General features: G+C 49.9%; 1 protein-coding gene across 3 annotated transcripts in view; it reads right to left on the bottom strand.

Moving 5' to 3' along the window:
* Positions 1–21,827, bottom strand: part of MYO7A (myosin VIIA) — a 112,700-nt gene that overhangs the window by 19,136 nt on the left and 71,737 nt on the right. For 2 of the 3 annotated variants that reach the window (XM_061380949.1, XM_061380950.1), the window contains exons 31-40: positions 20,470–20,697; positions 10,585–10,755; positions 8,073–8,190; positions 7,210–7,336; positions 5,887–6,056; positions 4,778–4,968; positions 3,967–4,091; positions 3,124–3,281; positions 2,016–2,169; positions 486–641 (exon numbers count right to left, since the gene is read on the bottom strand). In XM_061380949.1, coding sequence (XP_061236933.1) covers positions 486–641; positions 2,016–2,169; positions 3,124–3,281; positions 3,967–4,091; positions 4,778–4,968; positions 5,887–6,056; positions 7,210–7,336; positions 8,073–8,190; positions 10,585–10,755; positions 20,470–20,697 — 1,598 coding nt within the window. Of the gene's footprint in view, positions 1–485; positions 642–2,015; positions 2,170–3,123; positions 3,282–3,966; positions 4,092–4,777; positions 4,969–5,886; positions 6,150–7,209; positions 7,337–8,072; positions 8,191–10,584; positions 10,756–20,469; positions 20,698–21,827 lie in introns of all 3 variants that reach the window. The other variant, XM_061380948.1, reaches the window with a different exon arrangement.

Here is a 21,827-nt window from a genome sequence, read left to right as displayed (position 1 = left end):
GGCCAAGTCACGAAGTAGCCATGGGAAGCAGAGAACAGAGGGAACTTCGGAGTCAGGCAAACCCCAGTCCTAATCCCTGTCCACCACTTCCTACTAGGTGACAGTCACAAACTCAAGCCTTTTGTTCCTCATCTGTAAAACAAGATGATAATGGTACCCACCAATAGGGATGCGGAGGGGACCGAATGAAGCAAAGGACGCAAGTGAGCTTCACAGAGTATGCAGTGCAACCCCGGCATCTGCCTCCCCAACAGACTTGACAGAAAATAGCTTTCTGAGCAACCAGACTCTCAAGCTGTCCAGAATGGTACTAGGCACTGCAACCTTTGTCTACTGGGCAGCTGTGGGACCCCAAAGATGGGTCCCAACCACTGTCATGACCTCAGCATCGCCAAGGGACTTGTCTCCCTAGCCCATGTGGCCGGAAGCCCATCCCAGGGCCCACACTGTGCCCGCTGCCCCCCGTCCCTTGCAGACGGCCGTACCTCAGGGCTTTCTGGAGTCGCTGCAGGCAGTCGATGGCAAGTGGGCAGTGTTTGCGGGACTGCAGAAAGCGCTGCACGTGGGGCAGGAGGATGTTGCTGGGTGGGAAGAGCCCTGTGCACAGCCAGAGCAGCTCCCAGCCCCGCTCCTCACTGTACCTGCGGGAAGAGGCATGGTGTCCAGCAGGGCTCCTCACCAGGGCAGCACATGTCTGCCCTCACCCCGACCCTTCTCTGAGACCAACATAGACCCACCCACCCAACAGTCACATCCAAATATGCTACTCAAAGTGTGGTCAACCAACCTACCCCAGGCCACACACTTACTTGTCACTCGGAGGCAAAGTGCTTGTGCCAAAATGAAAATCACTATGTCACCAAGCACTCTGGGTTCAATTTTTTTTTTTTTTTAAGCAAGACTTTCCTATGAAGGAAGCAGTATGTGGTTTACTCTGGCAGGAGCTTTTTAACTCGCCTGTTACTTGAAGCAAGAGACACAGGTTCGATCCCTGGGTCAGGAAGATCCCCTGAAGGAGGAAAATGGCAACCCACTCCAGTATTCTTGCCTGGAGAATTCCATGGACAGAGGAGCCTGGCGGGCTATGGTTCAGGGGGTTGCAAAGTCAGACACGACTGAGCAACTGAGCACAATGAGCATGATTACTTGAGCAGCACTGTTAGACCAGCCCCAGAGCTCCCTCAGGCACTCCTCTGAGCTCCCTGGGCCTGGAAAGAGGGAAGCTTGGAGGGCTTCCAGAAGGAGGTGGCATCTGATCCAGGCTTGGAAGGATGAGGCAAATTCTAATATGCAGAGGATATGAAAGGTTTTCTTGGCTGTGGGCATGTACAAAAGTTTAGCTGTGTGAAAAGATCTGACATGTGGTCCAGTGGTGGATTTTTGTAAGAGATGTAGAGAGTGACAAGGCTAGGGAGGGAGTTGGAGGCCTGGGAATAAGGGGAGAGAGTGGGGCTTGTCTCTGGCTCTGAGATGAGCATGTGCGTGACTCCCCCTCCTGCCACAGTCTGGACCATCAGGGAGGAGGTGACACCCTCCGGGTCACCCCCAGCCCATGAGAATTTATGGCCAGAGCTTCTGACAGACAGCCTGCTCAGCCTGAGTGAGGGACGGGACAACTGCTCAGGAGATGCACCCACAGGCAGACAGTGGCATCTGGGTGGGAGACAGGTGTCCAGAGGAGGTGTCCAGGCAGGGGGCAGCGGGAAATGAGGAGGAGCTGGGGCTGTTCAACTTGGGGGAGGACAGACTCCGAGGGCACAGCCACCACCTTTGGTTCTTGACCCTCCTCCATGGACCTTGAGGGAGAGCCCCGAGGACACCTTCCTGCTCCAAATGAAGGAGGATGGCTCCCAGGCAGAGCTGCTGCTGCCTCGGCAGGGAGTGAGCTCCCCGTCTTACCTTCAGCGGTTAGCCCCAGGGGTGGGGGCCTGCCCCTCACCCTCCCACCACCCTCCCACCACCCTCCCACCACCCTCCCCTCACCCTCTCCTCACCCTCCCACCACCCCGGCAAACCTGATGTGGTTGTCAGTCAGCTGCTTCAGGATCTGCACATACACCTCGTCCTTGAGGGGCTCGGCCTTCAGGGCTCCCTCGAAGATCTGGTCGGTGAGCTCATTGACGGAGCGCATCCTCTTGGACGGGTAGTCACCCATGTACTTGAGCACAGGTGGGGAGCCGTCAAGGAAGGCCGTGGCCAATCAGGGAGCACTGGCCGGGAGGCAGGCGGCCACTCTCTCCAACAGGGTTTGCCCTCCCTAACCCTGTGGCCCTGGCCTCAGGCTGCTCACCCAGGAGATGGGCATAGTGTGCCAACACTGCCCTGCATGCCCGCTGCCCACCCTCTCTCCCCAGGTCCTCTGGCCACCCTGCTCCAGGCCCCAACCTCACAACAGGAATCCTTACAGCAACCAGAACCAACTTTCCAAATCCCAAATCCAACTGTACCACTCCCCGTGGCTGCAGAACACAGTCCCAGCTTCTTAACAGGCTTGGGGAACCTTTCATCCATCGGCCCAGGTCTTTGAATTCCCTTCTTGAACTCTACGCTCTAGCTGTGCTGAGTTAATCTGTGCCCTTGAAACAGCCAGGCTTTGTTTTGCCTCAGGGCCTTTATGCATGCTTCTCCCTCTGTCAGGAACAGTCTTCACCCATCTCCCCTTGGACGGGCCCAGGCGGGTCTCCAGCCTAGATGTCATTTCATCCAGGAAGCCCTCCCTATTCTCCAAGGCCAGGTCGGGCCACTGTGCTGTCGGGCCCTATCACAGCACTGACCCTGACCAGCATGCCTCCCCTCTCAAATCAATTACAGGCACCATGAGGCCAGAGTCTGCTCACCCCGTGTCTCCATGCCTGGCCCAGCACATGGCACAGTTTAAATCTGTCAACCAAATGACAGGGTGTGAGGAGACAGCGGACGGGGACAGCCCCCGGCACCCTGGTAAGGGAGTCACCCCGTCAGCATCCCTCCATGTCTGCCCAGGCCCCAGCAGGGCCCCTTGGAAGGAAGTAGGTGACGAACACCCTAGAGGCCCAGCCTGGTCCCACCCTCCCCTGGGGGACCCCTCCCTGTGGCCCCTGCCTGCCCTCCATGTCACCCCCCACCCTCTGTGGGTGCGGATATCAGTGAAGGCCATGCAGGCCTCCTGTGAGAGCTCCTCGCTGCCCAGGATCTTCTTGAGCAGGGCCTGCTTGAGCGGCTCCCGCGTGTGGCTCCACAGCCGGTCCTTGCCGCGGGCCTTGGACACCATGACGCGGCTCAGTGTGTGCTTGGGTGGGGGCCTGCAGAGCACAGACAGTTGGCACCGACGGCCAGGTTATAACTCCAGCCCCATCCCACCCCATGCAGGAGGCTGAGCATAGGGAACCGGCCCTGCGCTTCCCTGCTGTCCCCTGTGACCTGGGATGAGTCACCAGCTCTGCCCAGGCCTTACTTTCTCAGCTGACAAATAGAGACACTAACAAGGCTGGCTGGGCCCCGGCCAGCCCTGCCTACCTCCCCAGCCTGCTCACCCTGGCTCCTCTCTGCTCCCTCTGCTCAGGCCATGGCATGCATTGCCCATGGCATTCCTCCACCCAGCAGCCCAGACACCACTTGCCCCAGGAAGCCTCCTCTCCATCTCCACCCCTACCCAGCATCTCCATCACAACACCAGGCACACAGGACAACAGCTGCCTGGTTTCACGCCTGCCTCCCCACCAGGACTGTGAGTCCATGAGGCGAGAACAGGCTCACGTCCTGAGTGCCCAGGACTCCACCTAGGGCAGCATAGCCACAGGATCTCAAATGAAGGAAGGATAAGATGACACAACATGAGAAGGGTCACCTCGATAGACTGAAACTGCCCTCTGGCTCCCTCTGACCAGGCCCTTCTCACAGATGGGGGCACCACAATGTGACCCCACTACGCAGACCGGAGAGTAGCAGAAGCCTGTAGTTCCTCGCCTGTCTCCCTTTCCCCATCACCTGAAGTAGTCGTAGGAAAACTCCTCCAGTGTGTAGGGCTTGGTGCGCGCCTCGGGCTCTGCCGTTCGCAGCTGCAGGAGTCGGATAACATCCTGCCTCTGGTCGGGGGTCATGGTGACCAGGGCCTAGAGACCAAGAGACAGGAGCTGAAGTCAGCTCTCCAACTAGGGGCCCTGGATCAACATGGTAAAGCCCAGAGCCTTCTTGACTGGGGCTGGGGAAGACTGCCTTCTTGGGGGTGGGCCCTGGGCCTGTCTGACCCGGGAGCCCCTTTCCTTCTGGGGAATCTCTGACATTACCACTGCCTCCATCATGCTGGGCTTAAGACCCTCCCTCAGTGCCCTGTCTCAACGAGGTGGGGTCATCAGAAAGCCTGGACAAGGCAGGGGACACAGTGTGAGAAGTGGCTCAGGAAACATCTGGAAAGCTGGGTTCCGAGTCCTCAGTGTTGGCTGGGGGGATGGGAAGGGAGATTCCAGAGGAGCCAGGGCCTGCCTTCCCAGCTCTGACCTCACTGCCTTTTTAGACAGGGCAAGCCCCATCCCCGTCCTCCCATCCCCTAGGCCACTCTCCTCTGATCCCCCAGCCGGGGCAGGTCCTCATCTGAAGCAGTTTCTAGGCTCCTCTCCACCTGGGACCAGTTTAATAGTTGCCCCAACTTTTAAGTTTGTGGTCCCCTGGAACATCTTCATAGAAGCTGCACAGCATGAATCTACAGTAATCCCCCACTCTTATTTTATGATGTGGGAATAAGACAAGGAGGGGCCAGAGGAGCCTCCCATCCGTCTACCACCCCCAGCCAGCCACATACCACAATCTCCCTCGGTGGCATAGTGACAGTAGGCATGACATAAACGCAGTCAGTGGGGAAGTCCCCACGCTGCTTGGTCCTCTCGTTGATGCCGCTGGCCCAGCCCGAGTTCATCACCTGTTCGCCGGTGTCGTGGTCCAGGATGAGGAGGTCCCCCTTGGAGAAGCTGAGGAAGCCGGACTCCTCGCCCGCTGGAAGGCAGAGGTGGGCGGGGCCGCACAGGTGCCGGGGGAGGGGCAGAGAGGTCAGAGGTGGGTTGGAGCACCTTTATTTGGGTTGATGATCTATCACTGGAACTGAGGCCCTGTCCCTCTCAGGTCTGCTCAGGAGCCACCTTGCCACAACCCCCCACACAGACACAGTCGTTGGTCGAAAGCCTTCCATGGCTCCTCACTGTCCTAAAAGATATTCCTCGACAGGCTCACAAGGCCTATTGCTGGTGACTGTCTTTCTGACTTCCTCTGCCTCCACCTTCTTGCCCCTTCCACCTTCCCTCACCCATTTCAGCCAAACCGATCTATCTGCAGTTCCCAGCCTCCAACCTGTGCTCTCCAGCCTCGGCTCTGTGATCCTCTCTGCCCCAAACATTCTGCTCACACAAATGTCCTCCCTGAACCCCAGGCTGCATGGGGGCCACTCCCCCCAACCCAGGTTCCCATAGCCTCTGAGCTTCCCAGGTCACTGCTCTGTCACAGGGACTGTCACGGTCTGCTCCCACCCCTTCCCCACGACGGCAGGGCTGGGGTTCATCTCTTTCTCGAGCTCTGCCCAGGACCTCAAAGGCCTATGGACCAGGGATGCACGGTTTATAGTTGCTATTGCTGTCATCACTTGAAGATGGTATTTGGGGAACACTGAGGAGGAACCCCTGATCTCATGTGGAGAAGGTGGCAGTTGATAAGTATGTAGGATCAGGGGGAGGGAGGTTTCCCATGGGGCACAGATCAAAGGCACAGAGGTGAGCTGTTTGGTCCATTTGGCACAGCAGGTGTCTGGGGAAGGCAGAGTAACAGGCACTCGAGATTTTGAACATCAGGAGAAGGCCAGGGCATGCGATCTACCTAACACCCTGACCCAGGAACTGGCAGCTGGTGCCAGGAGCCACTCACCAGGGTTGGGGTTGTCCTGCAGGGCCACCACATACTTAGACCTCTTGCGGAGCCCCTCCAGGAAGGTGACCACTAGGTCACGGATGTCCTCAGCATTGCTGGAGGTGAAGGTGTACTCATCTCCCTTGATGGTGGCCAGCGTGAAGCTGGGGGCCGCCAACTTCGCTCCCCTGCATGACCAACACGGAGAACAGGGCCCCGTCGGGGTCAGTCCGGCACAGCCCAGGTCAGAGCAGCCCAGCGAGAGCAAGACACGGCACTCCCTGAAGGAGACCAAGGCCAGCCCAGTCAGGAGTGGCCTGACCAGAGAGAGGCCGGCCCAGCCAGGGTAACAAAGGGCCCTGGGAGCCAGAGCTCAGCCTGAGTCAGCTGCGGCTGGGCCAGAGTCATCCATGGTCTGGGGAGGCCTGCCTGGGGAGCTCACTTCCCTCTTGTTGTCTAATTCCTACTCACCCTTTAGGGCTCAGCCTATCTACCATTTCCTCCAGGAAGCCCTCCCACAGACCTCAGCACACTGGTCCCTACTTGAAAAATGGCTTATTTGATGTCCATCTCCCCTCTCAACTGCAGCTACAAGAGAACAAGGATTATCTTGGCACCACTGCATCCCAGGTGCTCGGTCAGAGCTGGACATGACCCAAGTCTGGCCCACATTGGACACAGCTCAGAGACACTCCTACAAGCCCCGGATGGGGGTGAGGCACTGCTGGGAAGAGTCCCTTGCAGGACCCACTCCCAACACTGCTCCCATATGCATCGCGCTTCTCTGTTTACAAAGACTCCCATCAACTGTGGCATTTTTTCCTCACCACTGTTACTCTGTTATTGCAGGAAAGTTAGGACCTCCATTTGAGAGATGAGGACATGGAGGCGAGTCCCACTCAGGCCCCTGGGTGTCAGGCCAGCTCTTTTTGCACATGTTTGACTGTCCCTGACTGTTCTAACCACTGTTCTCAGCACAACCAGGAATGTGCCATAAAGACCCACCCCCCACCCTATTGGGAGGAAGGTGCCGGGGGTCTGCAGGGCACAGCACATACTCTCAATCATGTGCGAGCAGGACAGGCCACTGTGTGTCTCTGCATCTTGGTCATGTCCTCTGTGAGGTAGGGGCTTCCCTCCAAGGCCCCCATGACCTGCAGGAAAGACCTCGGAGCCCTCTCCTCCCCGCTCTGTCTGACTGTGTCTCCATCTGCCTGCTTCACTTCAGAAAGTGTTGAATCAGGACCCTGCACTTGAGTCCCACCCCTGCCACTGGCCTTTGTGCGGCTCCGGACAAGTCCCCACCCTGCACTAAAGCGGGGTGTGAGGGGCTAGACTGACCTACTGCTGGACACGGCCATGATCTCGGGGAAGGACAGCTCCAGAAGCACCTGCTCCTGCTCATCCACAAAGTAGACACCTGTCCAGTTGACCGCCACAATGACATCGTTCTTGGGGAGGTTGGGGCCTGGGGCAGAGACAGGGGCACTGAGAGGGCGCCAGCCCAGGCCCAGGCCCAGCCCTTCCCAATCCTCGTAACCACCATGGAGATGGCCAGCGTGGGGTACACTGATGTCCATTTTACAGATGGGGGAACTGAGACTTAGAGAACACAACTTCCCCACAAGACAAAACCCCAGATGCAGTGGGAAGAGAGTGCTGGATTAAGGAACTGGGTTTGCACACTGTCCCTACCGCTGGTCTGTGCGACTTGGGACAAGGCCCTGAGAGCGGTGTGGTAGGATATGGAGGAGGTGGGTCACACTAACTGAGCCCCAAAGGTTCCCTCCAACCTGATATTTGGTGGTTCTGCAAAGCCAGCACCAGCACAGGGCCTGGTATGGAGCAGGTGCCTGATGCTGACGCCCAAGGATGACTAAGCAAATGGCCCATGTGGGTTTGTGACAGCTGCATCCACTCTCAACTTCATGGGGTCAGCCACCCTATTCTGTACACAGTAGGTGCTTTAATGACCACATTACTCAGTTGTTCCACCCAGTGTGTGGCTGAGCACCTACTAAGTGCCACAGAGCCCTACTGGACTGCAGAGAGGGAGGATCTGCTCAGCACACTGACCTGGGGACCAAGCAGCCATGCGAGCAGAAGGCTGGTTGACCGGGGAGTCTGGCCCAGGCCACTCTCCTCCCCTGGCTGTGAGCTGAAGCCCTCAAGGGAGGGACGGGAGGCAAGAGGGCTGGGGTTACCTGAGAACTTGTAGGCTTCATAAAACCTGGAGAAGAGCAAGGGCCACTTGAAGCGGGCATAGTTGACCACATCCTCTTTGACCTTCTGAGCATCAGTTCTCCTCTGGGCATAAATTCCCTGGAGGCGCACAGACAAGGACAGGGGAGAAAAGACATGGCACAAGCTCTGTCCCTGTCCCCAAAGCCAGAAGCGGGCCCTGGGCCACTATGTCCTTGTATGCACCCGGCCTCACCTCACCCCACCAGCCCACAGCATCCCCATCGCTCCATCTTCCTCCAATTCCACCAACAGCAGTGAGCCATTGAGACACAAGGGCAGTGGGCAGGAGAGGCGTTTGGGGAACAAGAACATGAGTGGCTAAGTGTGGGGGAGCGGTGCCAGGCATGACCAAGAAGAGGGAGTGGGAAATGGGTGGGCAGGAGCCAGGTCATACAGAACTGTGGGTGAGGCCACCCATCGCTGCAAGGCTGGGCATTTAGTGGAAACTGACAGGTGAACCTGAGAGTTAGGAAGACAGCAGTGTGGAGAATGATTGGAGCCTGATGGGGGCAAGCGGCTGGGGGACAATCCAACACTTCCACAAGAAATGAATGCACCAGTGTTTTATTGTCTGAAAATATCCTGCTGCATTTTAACAAGCACTTGGTGGGACTGAAGTAGGACTGAAGTGATCAGAATGAACCTATAGTTTTTATCACCTACAAATACAAGCATGGATAAAGACACATGTGTGCCAGCACCTAAGCGGTTGCATTTCCATGCACTAAGAGGGCCCGGAAGCAGTGCCATCCCAGGAGCTGTGACAGGACTTCCCTGGTGGTCCAGTGGTTAAGAAGCCACCTTGCAATACAGGGGATTTAGGTTCTATCCCTGGTCAGGAAACTAAGATCCCACATGCCGCTGAGCAGCTAAGCCTACAAGCCACGACTGCTGAGCCTGTGTGCTTTGGAGCCGGGGCACCACAACCAGAGAGTCCATGCGCTGCAAGGCAAGACCCACGTGACGTAACCAAGATCCCGTGTGCTGCAACTAGGACCGGATGCTACCAAATAAGGAAAAAAGAAATCCCAGGAGTTGTGAGTATTCAGGAATAAGGGGCTCAGTGTCGCAAGTCTAATCTCCAATAGCTCAGAAAAAATAACGGGTATGTGTGCTGAGAAAGTCACAGCAGCAGTGGGACAACGTTAACAAGTGGTGAATCTGGGTGAGGTGTATACTGTACACAGCAGGTCCAGTTTTTTTAACCCACAACTTTCTCATAAGCTTGAAATTATCTCAAAATAAAACATGGGTACCCCTCTGACCCTAATAATCACACTAATTCTCTATCCACCATACGAGGGGTCTGGCCCAGAGCTCTGGGCTGCACAGGCCAGGCACTACAGTCCAGCAGAGACCCAGTGAGCTCGGTCATGGGCTCCGGGAGGGCAGAGAGCACACCTGTTTTGCCCACAGCTGAGTCTCCAGGGTCTGCTGCGGTGCCCAACACACGGCAAGCACCCAAAATGAAAGGAATTCGTGAACAGCAGCACCCAACCCAGAACAGGCCACGTGTCACATGCACCTTGGTGGTGGCCACCGAGGACCCGGGGAAGGCAGAAGAGCCGAGGTGGGGACGGAGGCTGGAGCTGCTGGGAGACAGAATGGATGGGCTTCAGCAGGTGACCCGGAATGAGAGGTGAGGGAAAGGAGGTTGCAGGAGGGGGTGGGAAGGAGAACATGCATCTCTTCTGGGGGCACTGAGGACAGGGAGGTCCTCGGGGGTGAGCCAGGCCTAGAAGCAGAGAGGGTGCCAGGAGCGTTCGGGTACAGGTGGAGACTTGTGGGCAGCTCACCAGGGAAGGCAGAGCTCAGGGGGAGACACGCGGGGCTCCCGGGTTAGGAAAGAGGCCTCATGGGGAAGGGGATGAGACACACTGATCTTGGAGCCCTTGACACCTTGTGTGCAAAGATGATTCTGCTCTTATACAACCAGGGCCTGGAGATGGGGGTGGGGGGGTGGCCTATGGACCCCTCCAGCAGCCAGGGTCCTCCCACCCTACAAGGCCTCCCCTGCCCTACTTGGGGTGGGTCTGTTAGTTTAGAACAGAGCTACTCAGGGCTGGTTATGGACCTGGGGCCTCAAGTAAGAGGCAGAGGGAGGCCTGTACCTCGAATTCCCCAGGCAGGAAGTTGAGCCAGAGCGCCTCCAGGGAGAAAGGAGGTGTACCTCCTAGAAGCTTCTCTAATGTGCAACCACCCTCCTGACCTGCAGGGCTAGTAAGAGCACAGGACTGGATTTAATCCATCTGTGTCCCTGGCGTCCAGCCCAGACGGCACAAAACTCCAGTGAACCGATGTCCACAGTGGAGAAAGGCTGCTGGCAGCCAGGAAGTCAAGGTGCCATCCTGTCCCCCCATCCCATGGATAGACAGATGTCAGGTAAGAGCCGTGACCCCTTTGAGTTCTCAGGTCCCTACCCCTCATCCAGGTTACCATAAAGCCCTCCCTTCGAAACCCCAGCCCTCTGACCTTCTTGTGGGCCGCAATGGCCAGCTGGGCCCACTTCTCCAGCGTCCTCAGTGGCGTGATCTCGCGGTCAGGGATGTAGGTGGGAACGAGGTTCAGCAGGCGCTCCAGGATCATTTCGGAGCCATAGTCCACGAAGTACTGCTGGGAGGCCAGTTCAGCCAGGTCATCCTCCTAGGTAGGGGGAGAGCTCATCAAAACAAGCTCTGGGAAGCTGTTCCAGGCCACCAAGCCTCCTGTACTTTCAGACCCAGCCTTGGGGACTCTGTGCTCTGCCTAACTCACCAGGAGCTCCCATCTGCTTGGTGGAACCATGAGCAGCCCAAGGGCAGGGTCCCATGTGCCTGCTCCTGGGCCCCCACCTCAGCACCAGCACAGAGCTGGACTATGCCCAAGGGCACATGAGCTGACCCAGAGGGACCAGCCAGCCCATCAGTACTGGGTCAGCCACTACATTCTCAGCCTGGTGAGAAGGGCCTTCCCTGGAGAATAGGAGGCCTGGGTATGAGACTGTCAGAGGTGGGTGGATGTATCACCATGACTACCTCCATCACCACCGCGACACTACCTGGGGATAGTCAAGGTACTGAGCAACCACTGGGCTATACTGCAGAGGCTGCGGAGTGCCAGATGGGCACTAAGCATTTGCCCCTTTTCTGCCTAAGCCCGGTGCATGGCAGCCCCAGAGATGCCTGCCCGGGGCTCCCTTGGGCTCTGGAAGCAGGAGTGATAGAGAAAGACTCTTGGGCACCTTGAAGACAGTAGTTTTCCAACCAGCTTAAAGTATTTCAAAGTTTTAGCCACTGATATGGCTATACTAATATATTCTACTTGAATATCAGTTCACCAATACCAAAACCATTATTACCCCACCACCACCCTCACCACCATCATCATCACTACCCTTACCATCACCTGCACCATCACTACCTCCACCATTGCTGCCTCTGCTGCCAACACATCCCTTCATTTCCATCCTCATTCCTCCATCTAATCACCAGCAGAACCATAAATGTCATAAAACCATCAAAAACAAAGCACCCACGTCAGTCCTGTCCTCAGAGATAAAAGGATACATGTTTGCAAACTCTGCTCTAAATGAGTGGATCTCTTACTCCTTTAGAGAAGTTTCTAGAGTAATTCAGAACAATACAGCAAGATGCACAGAATAAGATGGTAGACTGAAAGGACCTGAGCTCACCTTCTCTCATGAAAACACCAAAACCACAACTAACGCTGGAAAATCATCAACAAAAAGGACTGGAACCTACCAGAAAAGATACTCTACTTCCAAAGACAAAGAAGAAGCCACAATGAGACAGTAGGAAGGGTGCATTCCCCATAAAATCAAATCCCATATATTCTGGGTGGGCAACCACAAACTGGAAAATAATTACATTGCAGAAGCTTTTCCACAGGAGTGAGAGTTCTGAGTCTCATATCAGGCTCCCCAGTGTGGGGGTCTGACGAAGGGAGGAAAAGCCCCCAGAGCATTTGGCTTTGAAGGCCACCTGGGCTTAACTGCAGGAATTTTACAGGACTGGGAGAAACAGAGACTCCAGTCTCAGAGGTGCAAACAAGGTTTCACATGCACTTGGACCCAGGGCAAAGCAGCAGCTCCATAGGAGCCTGCAGGTCTTGGAGGGTCTCCTGGAGAGGTAGGGGGGACAACTATGGCTCACTGTGAGGACAAGTACACTTGTGGGGGAGGGAATACCCAGAGTATTCTTTGGCATAGAGTTGTCCTGGAGGCCACAATTTTGACATCAAGATGTGGCCCCACTCAACAGCCAAAGGCGCCAATGCTGTGATGCACCAGGCCAAACAACCAAAAGGACAGGAACACAGCCCCATCACACAGCAGACAGCAGCTTAAAGTCTTCCTGAGCCCACAGCCATCTCTTAAATACACCCTTGACACAGCCTTGCCCACCAGAGGGACAAGATCCAGCTCTAGCCACCAGTGAGCAGGCACCAGTCCGTCACACCGGGAAGCCTGCACAAGCCTCTTAGACTACCCTGTCCACCAAAGGGCAGACACTAAAAGCAAGAGGAACTATAATCCTGCAGCCTGTGGGACTGCAAACATAGAAAGACAAATTGAGACAGCAGAAGAATATGTTCCAGATGAAGGAACAAGATAAAACGCAGAACAACTAAGTGAAGGGGAGACAGACAGCCTACCTGAAAAAGAATTCAGAGTAATGATGATAAAGATGATCAAAGATCTCAGAAAAAGAATGAAGGCATAGACTGAGAAGATAAAATAAATGTTTAACAAAGAGCTAGAAAATTTAAAGAAAATTAGAGATGAACAATAACCGAAATGAAAAATACACTAGGAGGAAAAATAGAATGAGGCAGAAGAAAGGATAAGTGAGCCAGGAGACATAAAGGTGAAAATCACTGCCATACCACAGGAAGAATAAAGAAAAAAAAAAATGAAATGAGTACAGTTTGAGAGACCTCTAAGAAAACATTAAACACACTAACATTCACATTATACAGGTCACAGAAGAAGAAGAGGGAGAGAAAGGGCTGAGAACATATTTGAAGAGATAACAGGTGGAAACTTCCCAAATACAGGAAAGGAAACAGCCACCCAAGTCCAGGAAGCAAAAAGTCCCATACAGGATAACTTCAGGGAAGAACATGCTGATACATATTAATATACTGACAAAAATTGAAGACAAAAAGAAAATATTAAAAGCAACAAGGGAAAAGCAGCATAGGAATATCCATAATGTTATCAGATGATTTTTCAGCAGAAACTCTGCAGGCCAGAAGGGAGTGACACAATATATTTAAAGTGATGAAATGGAAAAACCTACAAACAAGAATACCCAACAAGGCTCTCATTCAGATTCAATGGAGAAATCAAAAGCTTTACAGACAAGTAGAAGCTAGGAGAATTCAGCACCACCAGACTAACTTTGAAACAAATGCTAAAGAAACTTCTCTAGACAGAAAAGTCTACAACTAGAAACAAGAAAATAACGAATGGGAAAGCTCACTGGTAAAAGCAAACATGCAGTAAAGGCAGGAAATCATTTACACACAAAGATGATATCAAACTCAGCAATTGTGAGAAGAGGGTACAAATGCAGGATATTAGAAATGTATTTGAAATTAAGCGACCAGCAACTTAAAATAGTCTTGGATACATGTAGACTGCTATATTGAAACTTCATGGTAACCACAAGCCAAAAATCTACAATAGATACACACACAAAAAAGAAAAAGGAATCCAAACACAACACTAAATATAGTCATCAAATCACAAGAGGAGAGAACAAAAAAGGAAGAGAAGAAGCAAGAACTACAAAAACAATCCCAAAACAATTAACAAAATGGCAGTAAGAACATGCGTAAGTGAGTGCTAAGTCACTTCAGTTGTGTCTAACTCTTTGCGACACTATGGGCTGTAGCCTGCCAAGCTCCTCTGCCCATGGGATTCTTCAGGCAAGAATACTGAAATGGGTTGCCATGCTCTCCTCCAGGGGATCTTCCCAACCCAGAGACTGAACCAGTGTCTCTTACATCTCCTGCATTGTCAGACAGGTTCCTTACCACTATCGCCACCTGGGAAGCCCCAATAAGAGCATACATATTGGTAATTACCTTAAAGGAAAATGAATTAAATGCTGTAACCAAAAGACATACACTAGCTGAATGGATACAAAACCAAGACCCATGTATATTCTGTCTACAAGAAACCCACTTCAGATGTAGGGACATACACAGACTGAAAGTGAGGGGATGAAAAAACACATTCCATGTAAATAGACATCAAAAGAAAGCTGGAGTAGTAACACTCCTATTAGACAAAATAGGCTTTAAAATAAAGACTGTTATAAAGACAAAGGAGGACACTATATAATGACCAAGGAATCAATCCAAGAAGAAACTACTATAAATATATAATGGACCCAACATAGGGGCACCTCAATATATAAGGCAAATGCTTACAGCCATAAAAGAATGTATTGACAGTAACACAATAATAGTGGAGGACTTTAACACCCTGTTTACATCAATGGACAGATCATCCAGACAGGAAATCAATAAACAAACACAGGTCTTAAACGACACAGTAGACCAGGTGGACTTAACTGATATTTATAAAGCATTTCACCCAAAAGCAGCAAATGCACATTCTTTTCAAGTGTACACAGAACATTCTCCAGAGTAGATCACATGCTGGGCCATAAAGCTAGCCTTAATAAATAAAAAGTGAAATCACATCAAGCATCTTTTCTGACCATAAAGCTATGAAATTAGAAATCAGCAACAAGAAAAAAAATTGTACAGAAAACACAAACACATGGAGGATAAACAACCTGCTACTAAATAATCAATGGAGAAATCAAAGGGGAAATCAGAAAATTCCTAGAGACAAATGAAAACAAAAACATGATAATCCAAAACCTGTGAAATGCAGCAAAGCTGTTCTAAGAGGGAAGTTCATACAATACAATCTTATATCACACAAGAAGAAAAATCTCAAATAAACAATCTAACATTACACCAAAGCAACTAGAGAAAGAAGAACAAACAGAGCCCAAAGTTAGTAGAAGGAAGAAAATCATAAAGATTAGAGTAGAAATAAATGAAATAGAGACAAAGAAAATAATCCCAAAGATCAATGAAACTAAAAGCTGCTTCTTCAAAAAGATAAGACTGATAAACCTTTAGCCAGACTCATCAAGAAAAAAAGGGAGAGGGGGCAAATCAATAAAATTGGAAATAAAAAAGGAGAAATTACAATACCACAGAAATACAAAGGATTCTGATACTACTACAAGCAACTATATAACAATAAAATGGACAATCTAGAGGAAATGGACAAATTCTTAGAGATGTACAATCTTCCAGAACTGAACCTAGAAGAGATAGAAAATACAAACAGACCAATCACAAGTACTGACATTGAAACTGTGATTTAAAAACTTCAAACAAACAAAACATCCAGGACCAGATGCCTTCACAGACTAATTCTATCAAATATTTAGAGAAGGATTAACACCTATATTTCTGAAACTGTTTCAAAAAATTGCAGAAGAAACAACACTCCTAAACTCATTCTATTAGGCCACCATCACCCTGATACCAAAACCAGACAAAGATATCACCAAAAAAAAAAAGAAAATCACTGATGAACACAGACAGAAAAACCCTGAACAAAATACAAGCAAACCAAATCCAGCACTACAGTCAAAGGATCAGACACCATGATCAAGTGAGATTTATCCCAGGGATGCAAAAATTCTTCAGTATTGGCAAATCAATATGATCAACCTAATACATGCAGAAAACTGAAGAATAAAAACAATACGATCAACCTCATACAAGCAGGGAAAGCTTTTGACAGAATTCAACAACCATATGTGATAAAAATTCTCCAGAAAGTGGGCATGGAGAGAAACTAACTCAACATAACAAAGGCCATATATGACAAAACCACATCTAACATCCTTCACCATGGTGAAAAACTGAAGGTATTTCCTTTAAGACCAAAAACAAGAGAAGGATGTCCACTCTTGTCCCTTTTATTCAATGTAGTTTCGGAAGTTGTAGCCATGTCAATCAGAGAAGAAATAAAAGGAATAAAAGAAATCCAAATTGAAAAAGAAATAAAATAGTCGCTGTTTTCATATGGTATGATACTATACAGTAAGTCCCCTACATACGAACCTTCAGGTTGTGAACTTTCAAAGGTGTAAACATGTTGCATGTCCAGGCACATAAGTCAGTTCATGTATCTGGCATACATTGTCACATGTGTGCACCCTCTCCAAGTAGCCCGCTGTGCTTTTGTGTACTTTACTGCACAATACTGTATAGAGTACTGCTGCTGCTGCTAAGTCGCTTCAGTCGTGTCCAACTCTGCTCGACCCCATAGACAGCAGCCCACCAGGCTCCCCCGTCCCTGGGATTCTCCAGGCAAGAACACTGGAGTGGGTTGCCATTTCCTTCTCCAATGCATGAAAGTGAAAAGTGAAAGTGAAGTCGCTCAGTCGTGTCCAACCCTCAGCAACCCCATGGACTGCAGCCTACCAGGGTCCTCCGTCCATGGGATTTTCCAGGTAGGAGTACTGGAGTGGGGTGCCATCGCCTTCTCCAGTATAGAGTACACTAGTACATTATCTTTATTTCAAGCTAGATCTGCAAGAGGATGACTTCATTGAACTCCTTGCTATGTAACACAAGGAGTTTACTAATGAAGACCTGATGGAACTGGAGGCCCAGACACAGGACAAAGAGAGACAAGAGGAAGAAGTAACCAAACAGATTCACGACACAGGGAATGGCAAGATCTTCTGGATTTGAGGAGGCACTACCAGTTTTGAGGCACAGAACCTAAGCACAGAACAGTGCACGAAGCTTGCAGCTGCTGTTTAGAATGCCATCCAGGGCCACTGTGTCATGATGATGAGAAAAAAACAGCTTCTACCCAGACATCGCTGGATCATTTTTTCAAGAGGGTAGATAGAACTGAATCCAGCAAGGAGCCAGAACCTGTGCCGTCAGTGTCAGACGTAAGTGAGACTGCAGCTTGCCCTCCATCTCCTAGTGCTGGTGATCCTTCAGCTCTACCATCTCCTGCCTCCTCTCCCTCCTCCAGTCAATAACCTTCTTGCCTGTTTACTCAATTCCAGCCTCTCTATGCCAGGGGTTGTACTGTACTTTGAAGGTACTACATGCAAGATTAGAAATGTTTTATTTTGCTGTCTTTTATGGATTATTTGTGTGCAAAGTACTATAAGACTATTATAGTATAGTACTATATAGCTGATTATGTTAGTTGGATACCTAGGATAACTGTCAGACATAAAACAATTAGACTCATGGATGCACTCTCAGAAAAGAACTCGTTCAAATGTAGGGGACCTACTGTACATGGAAAATCCTAAAGATGCTACCAGAAAACTACTAGAGCTCATGAATGAACTTGGTAAATTTTCAGACTACAAAATTAATATGCAGAAATATCTTGCATTTCTATACACTAACAACAAAAATCAGAAAGAGAAATTAAGGAAACAATCCCATTTACCATCACATCAAAAACAATAAAATACCTAGGAATAGACCTATGTAAGAAGGCAAAAACCCTGTACTCTGAAAACTGTAAGATGTTGATGAAAGAAACTGAAGGTGACATAAACAGATGGAAAGATATACCATGTTCTTACATTAGAAGAGTCAATATTGTCAAAATGTCTGTACTGTCCAAGGCAATCTATGGATTCAGTGCAATCCCTCTCAAATTACCAATGGCGTTTTTCACAGAACTAAAATAAAAACCTTTAAAATCTGTAGAGAGACACAAAAGAACCCGAATAGCCAAAGCAATCTTGAGAAAAAAGAAAATGGAACTGGAGGAATCAGGCTGTCTGACTTCAGACTATTTACTACAAAGCTACAGTCAAACAGTATGGTACTGGCACACAAGTAGAAATATAGATCAATGGAACATAATAGAAAGTCCAGAAATAAGCCCAGGCACCTATGGTCAACTAATGTGTGACAAAGGAGGCAAAACTATACAATGGAGAAAAGACAGTCTCTTCAATAAATGGTGTTGGGAAAGCTGGACAGCTCCATGTAAAAGAATGAAATTAGAACATTCTCTAAGACCATACACAAATGTAAGCTCAAAATGGATTAAAGACCTAAATGTAAGACTGGATACTATAAAACTCTTGGAGGAAAAGATAGGCAGAACATTCTGTGACATAAATTGCAGCAATATCTTTTCCAATCCATCTCCTAGAGTAGTGAAAATAAAAACAAAAATAAACATGTAGGAAATTCAAATGCTTTTGCACAGCAAAGGAAATCACCAACAAAACAAACAGATAACAGAGAACGGGAGAAAATATTTGCAAACAATGCAACCAACAAGGAATTAATCTCCAATATGTACAAACAACTCACGAAACTCAGTAGCAAACAAACAACCTAATCAAAAAATGGGCAGACGATCTAAATAGACATTTCTCCAAAGACATACAGATGGTCAAAAAGCACATGAAAGATGGTAAATATCACTAATTATATCAGAGAAATGCAAACCAAAACTATAATGAAGTATCACCTCACACCCAATCAGAAAGGTCATATTCAAAAAGTCTACAAATAATAAATGCTGGCGAGGATATGGAGAAAAAGGAACCCTCCTACACTGCTGATGGGAACGTAAATTTGGCATAGCTATTGAACAACTAAGCAAACACACTATGGAAACAGTATGACAGGTCTTTTAAAAACTAAAAATAGAACTACCATGTGATCTAGCAATCTCACTCCTGGGCATATATCCAGAGAAAACCATACTTTGAAAAGATATATGTGCCCCAGTGTTCACTGCAGTGCTGTTTATAATAGCCAAGACATGGAAGCAACCTAAATGTCCACCAAAAGAGAAATGGATAAAAAATATGTCGTGAAAGTGAAAGTGTTAGTCGCTCAGTCATGTCTCACTCTCTACAACCCCATGGACTGTAGCCCGCCAGGCTCCTCTGTCCATGGAATTCTTCAGGCAAGAATACTGGAGTGGGTAGCCATTCCCTTTTCCAGGGGATCTTCCCAACCCAGGGATCGAACTCAGGTCTCCCACACTGCAGGCAGATTCTTTACCATCTGAGCCACCAGAGAAGCCCAAGAATATGACATGCATATATATACACAAAAGAATATTGTTGCTGTTTAGTTGCTAAGTTGTGTCCGACTCTTTTGCAACCCCATGGACTGTAGCCCACCAGGATCCTCTGTCCATGGGATTTCCCAAGCAAGAATACTGGAGTGGATTGCCATTTGTTTCTTCAGGGGATCTTCCCAAACCAGGGATTGAACACATGTCTCCTGCTCATCAGGTGGATTCTTTACCACTGAGCCATCTGGAAAGCCCCACAATAGAATATTACTCAACCATTAAAAAGAATGAAATAATGCCATTTGCAGCAACATGGATGAACCAAGAGATTATCATACTAAGTAAAATAAGTCAATGAAAGACAAATATCATATGATATCTCTTATATGTGGAATCTAAGAAAAATTATACAAATGAACTTATTTACAAAACAGAAAAAGAGACACTGACTTCAAAAACAAATTTCAGGTTACCAAAGAGGAAAAGAGTATGGGATAAATTTGGAGGTTGGGGTTAACATATATACACTACTACGTGTATTAATAAAATAGACAATCAATAAGGATCTACTATATAGCACAGGGAATTCTATCAATACTCTGTAATAAGCTATATGGGAAAAGAATCCAAAGAAGAATGAATATATGTTCACATATAACTAAATCACTTTGCTGTAAACCTGAATCTAACACAACATTGTAAATCAAATATACTCCAATATAAATAAATAAGTAAATAAAATGATTTGATAGAGATTTTTTAAAAAAAGAACAATACAGGAAGTTGTGAAGCACGTACTCTGCACCATGCAGTCACTGCAGCAGGGCAGGAACACCTCCCACAGGCAGAATTCAGGCTATTCTTCAAAGCCCTCGCTCCGTTGTGCCACGCTCAGTCACTTCAGTCACGTCTGACCCTGTGGACTGTAGTCTGCCAGGCTTCCCTGTCCATCACTATCTCCCAGAGCTTGCTCAAACTCATGTCCATTGAATCAGTGATGCCGTCCAACCATCTCATCCTCTGTCGTCCCCTTCTCCTCCTGCCTTCACTCTTTCCCAGCCTACGGGGTTGGTGTTAAATCTAAGAGGAGCCTAGATGACACCCCACCTCCATGTGGCTAACCTTCCCATTCACTGATGGTGAGTCAGGGATAGCAACACTCAGCCAAATTCAGCAAACAGGCAACTAAGAACCAAGCAAGCTCAGCCAGAAGATCAGCTCTCACTCACCTTCTCACACCTGTACTCCCCAAACTTGACCCCTCGCACCACCTGCTGGTAGATGAGGTTAGTGGCCACATTGTCTTCTGAGGGGTTGTGCCAGGGCGTGAAGACCTCCTTGCGGAAGAAGAGCCTCCACGGGGCATTGCGCTCCTGGGCACCCTGCTCCTTGGCGTACTGTTCACATTGGGAGATAGCGTCCATGACGTGGTCGCTGCCACTGCCCAGGGAGGACACCTGTGGGCACAGGGTTAGAGGTCACCCAGCTGAAGGGTGAGCAGGCAGGGGAGGACTGCAAGGAGCCATCAACTGCGCCAACTGTTCTGGTTCAGATGGAAAACCAAGGCTCAGGGCAAGGAGGGGTCTGCCCAGGTCACCCAGGAGGCAGACCAGCCGAGGGGAACCCCTGGATCCCACCATGGGCGCTGAGCTGGCACAGCAACCAAGGGATTCCTATTTCCTAATGGAAGTTTTTTGTGAAACTCTAACGGGCACATGGTCACTGAAGATGCAGAAGGTGTCTGTTGTTGAGAGAAATGGCATCAGAAAACATGCTGCTATCACTGGACCTGCTAGGATGGGGGTGGGGGCATCTCTGTGGCCTGTGGTGATCCTGGGTGTGCAGGCAAAAGTTCCCCACATCCAGACCCAGCTCAGCTGCTCTGGTAGCTCAGTGGTAAAGAATCCATCTGCCAGTGCAGGAAACACAAGAGATACAGGTTCGATCCCTGGGTCAGGAAGATCCCCTGGAGAAGGAAATGGCAGATTCCCCAGAAAAGAAGTGGGTTCCCCAGGCAACCCACTCTAATATTCTTGCCTTGGCAAATCCCATGGACAGAGGAGCCTGGTGGGTCACAGTCCACGGGGTCACACAGAGTCAGTCACGACTTAGCGACAAACCAACAACAACAAGGCCCGGCTCAGCAGCGAAGGCTCCAGGCCCACATGTGCCCCGGGAGGCACACACTGTAGGTCTAGGCGGTCCGAAACAAGTGCAAAGAAACTACCATTCCTGATAAGGAATCATAAGTCCATTTGCAAACAGGAAAACTGGATCTCAGAGCCAGTGGCTCTCTCTCCACCATGTTATTTCTCTGTCATCAGCAGAGGGTTAGATCCACCTGGGCACATATGCGTGCAGCGAGCCCTGGGCTCCAATCTCCATTGTATGGTTGGGTTTCTCTTTAGGTGCTTAGGATCCCTCCATGATCCTAAGGAGCTGGGGCAGGGCCAGGGTTCCCACTGGTTTACGGAGGAGGTAACTGAGGCCCTGGAAGGTCAGTAACCGTGCAAGGGCGCCCGAGCCGGTAGGTGGCCACACTGAGGTGGGAGCTGGTGGGCGGCCCTGGCGGTGCCGGGAGGAGGGG

This window comes from Bos javanicus, chromosome 15 (genome assembly GCF_032452875.1).
Source record: "Bos javanicus breed banteng chromosome 15, ARS-OSU_banteng_1.0, whole genome shotgun sequence".
Classification (NCBI taxonomy): domain Eukaryota; kingdom Metazoa; phylum Chordata; class Mammalia; order Artiodactyla; family Bovidae; genus Bos; species Bos javanicus.
The sequence above is the reverse complement of the archived record's forward strand: the minus strand, read 5'-3'. Positions and strand labels throughout refer to the sequence as shown.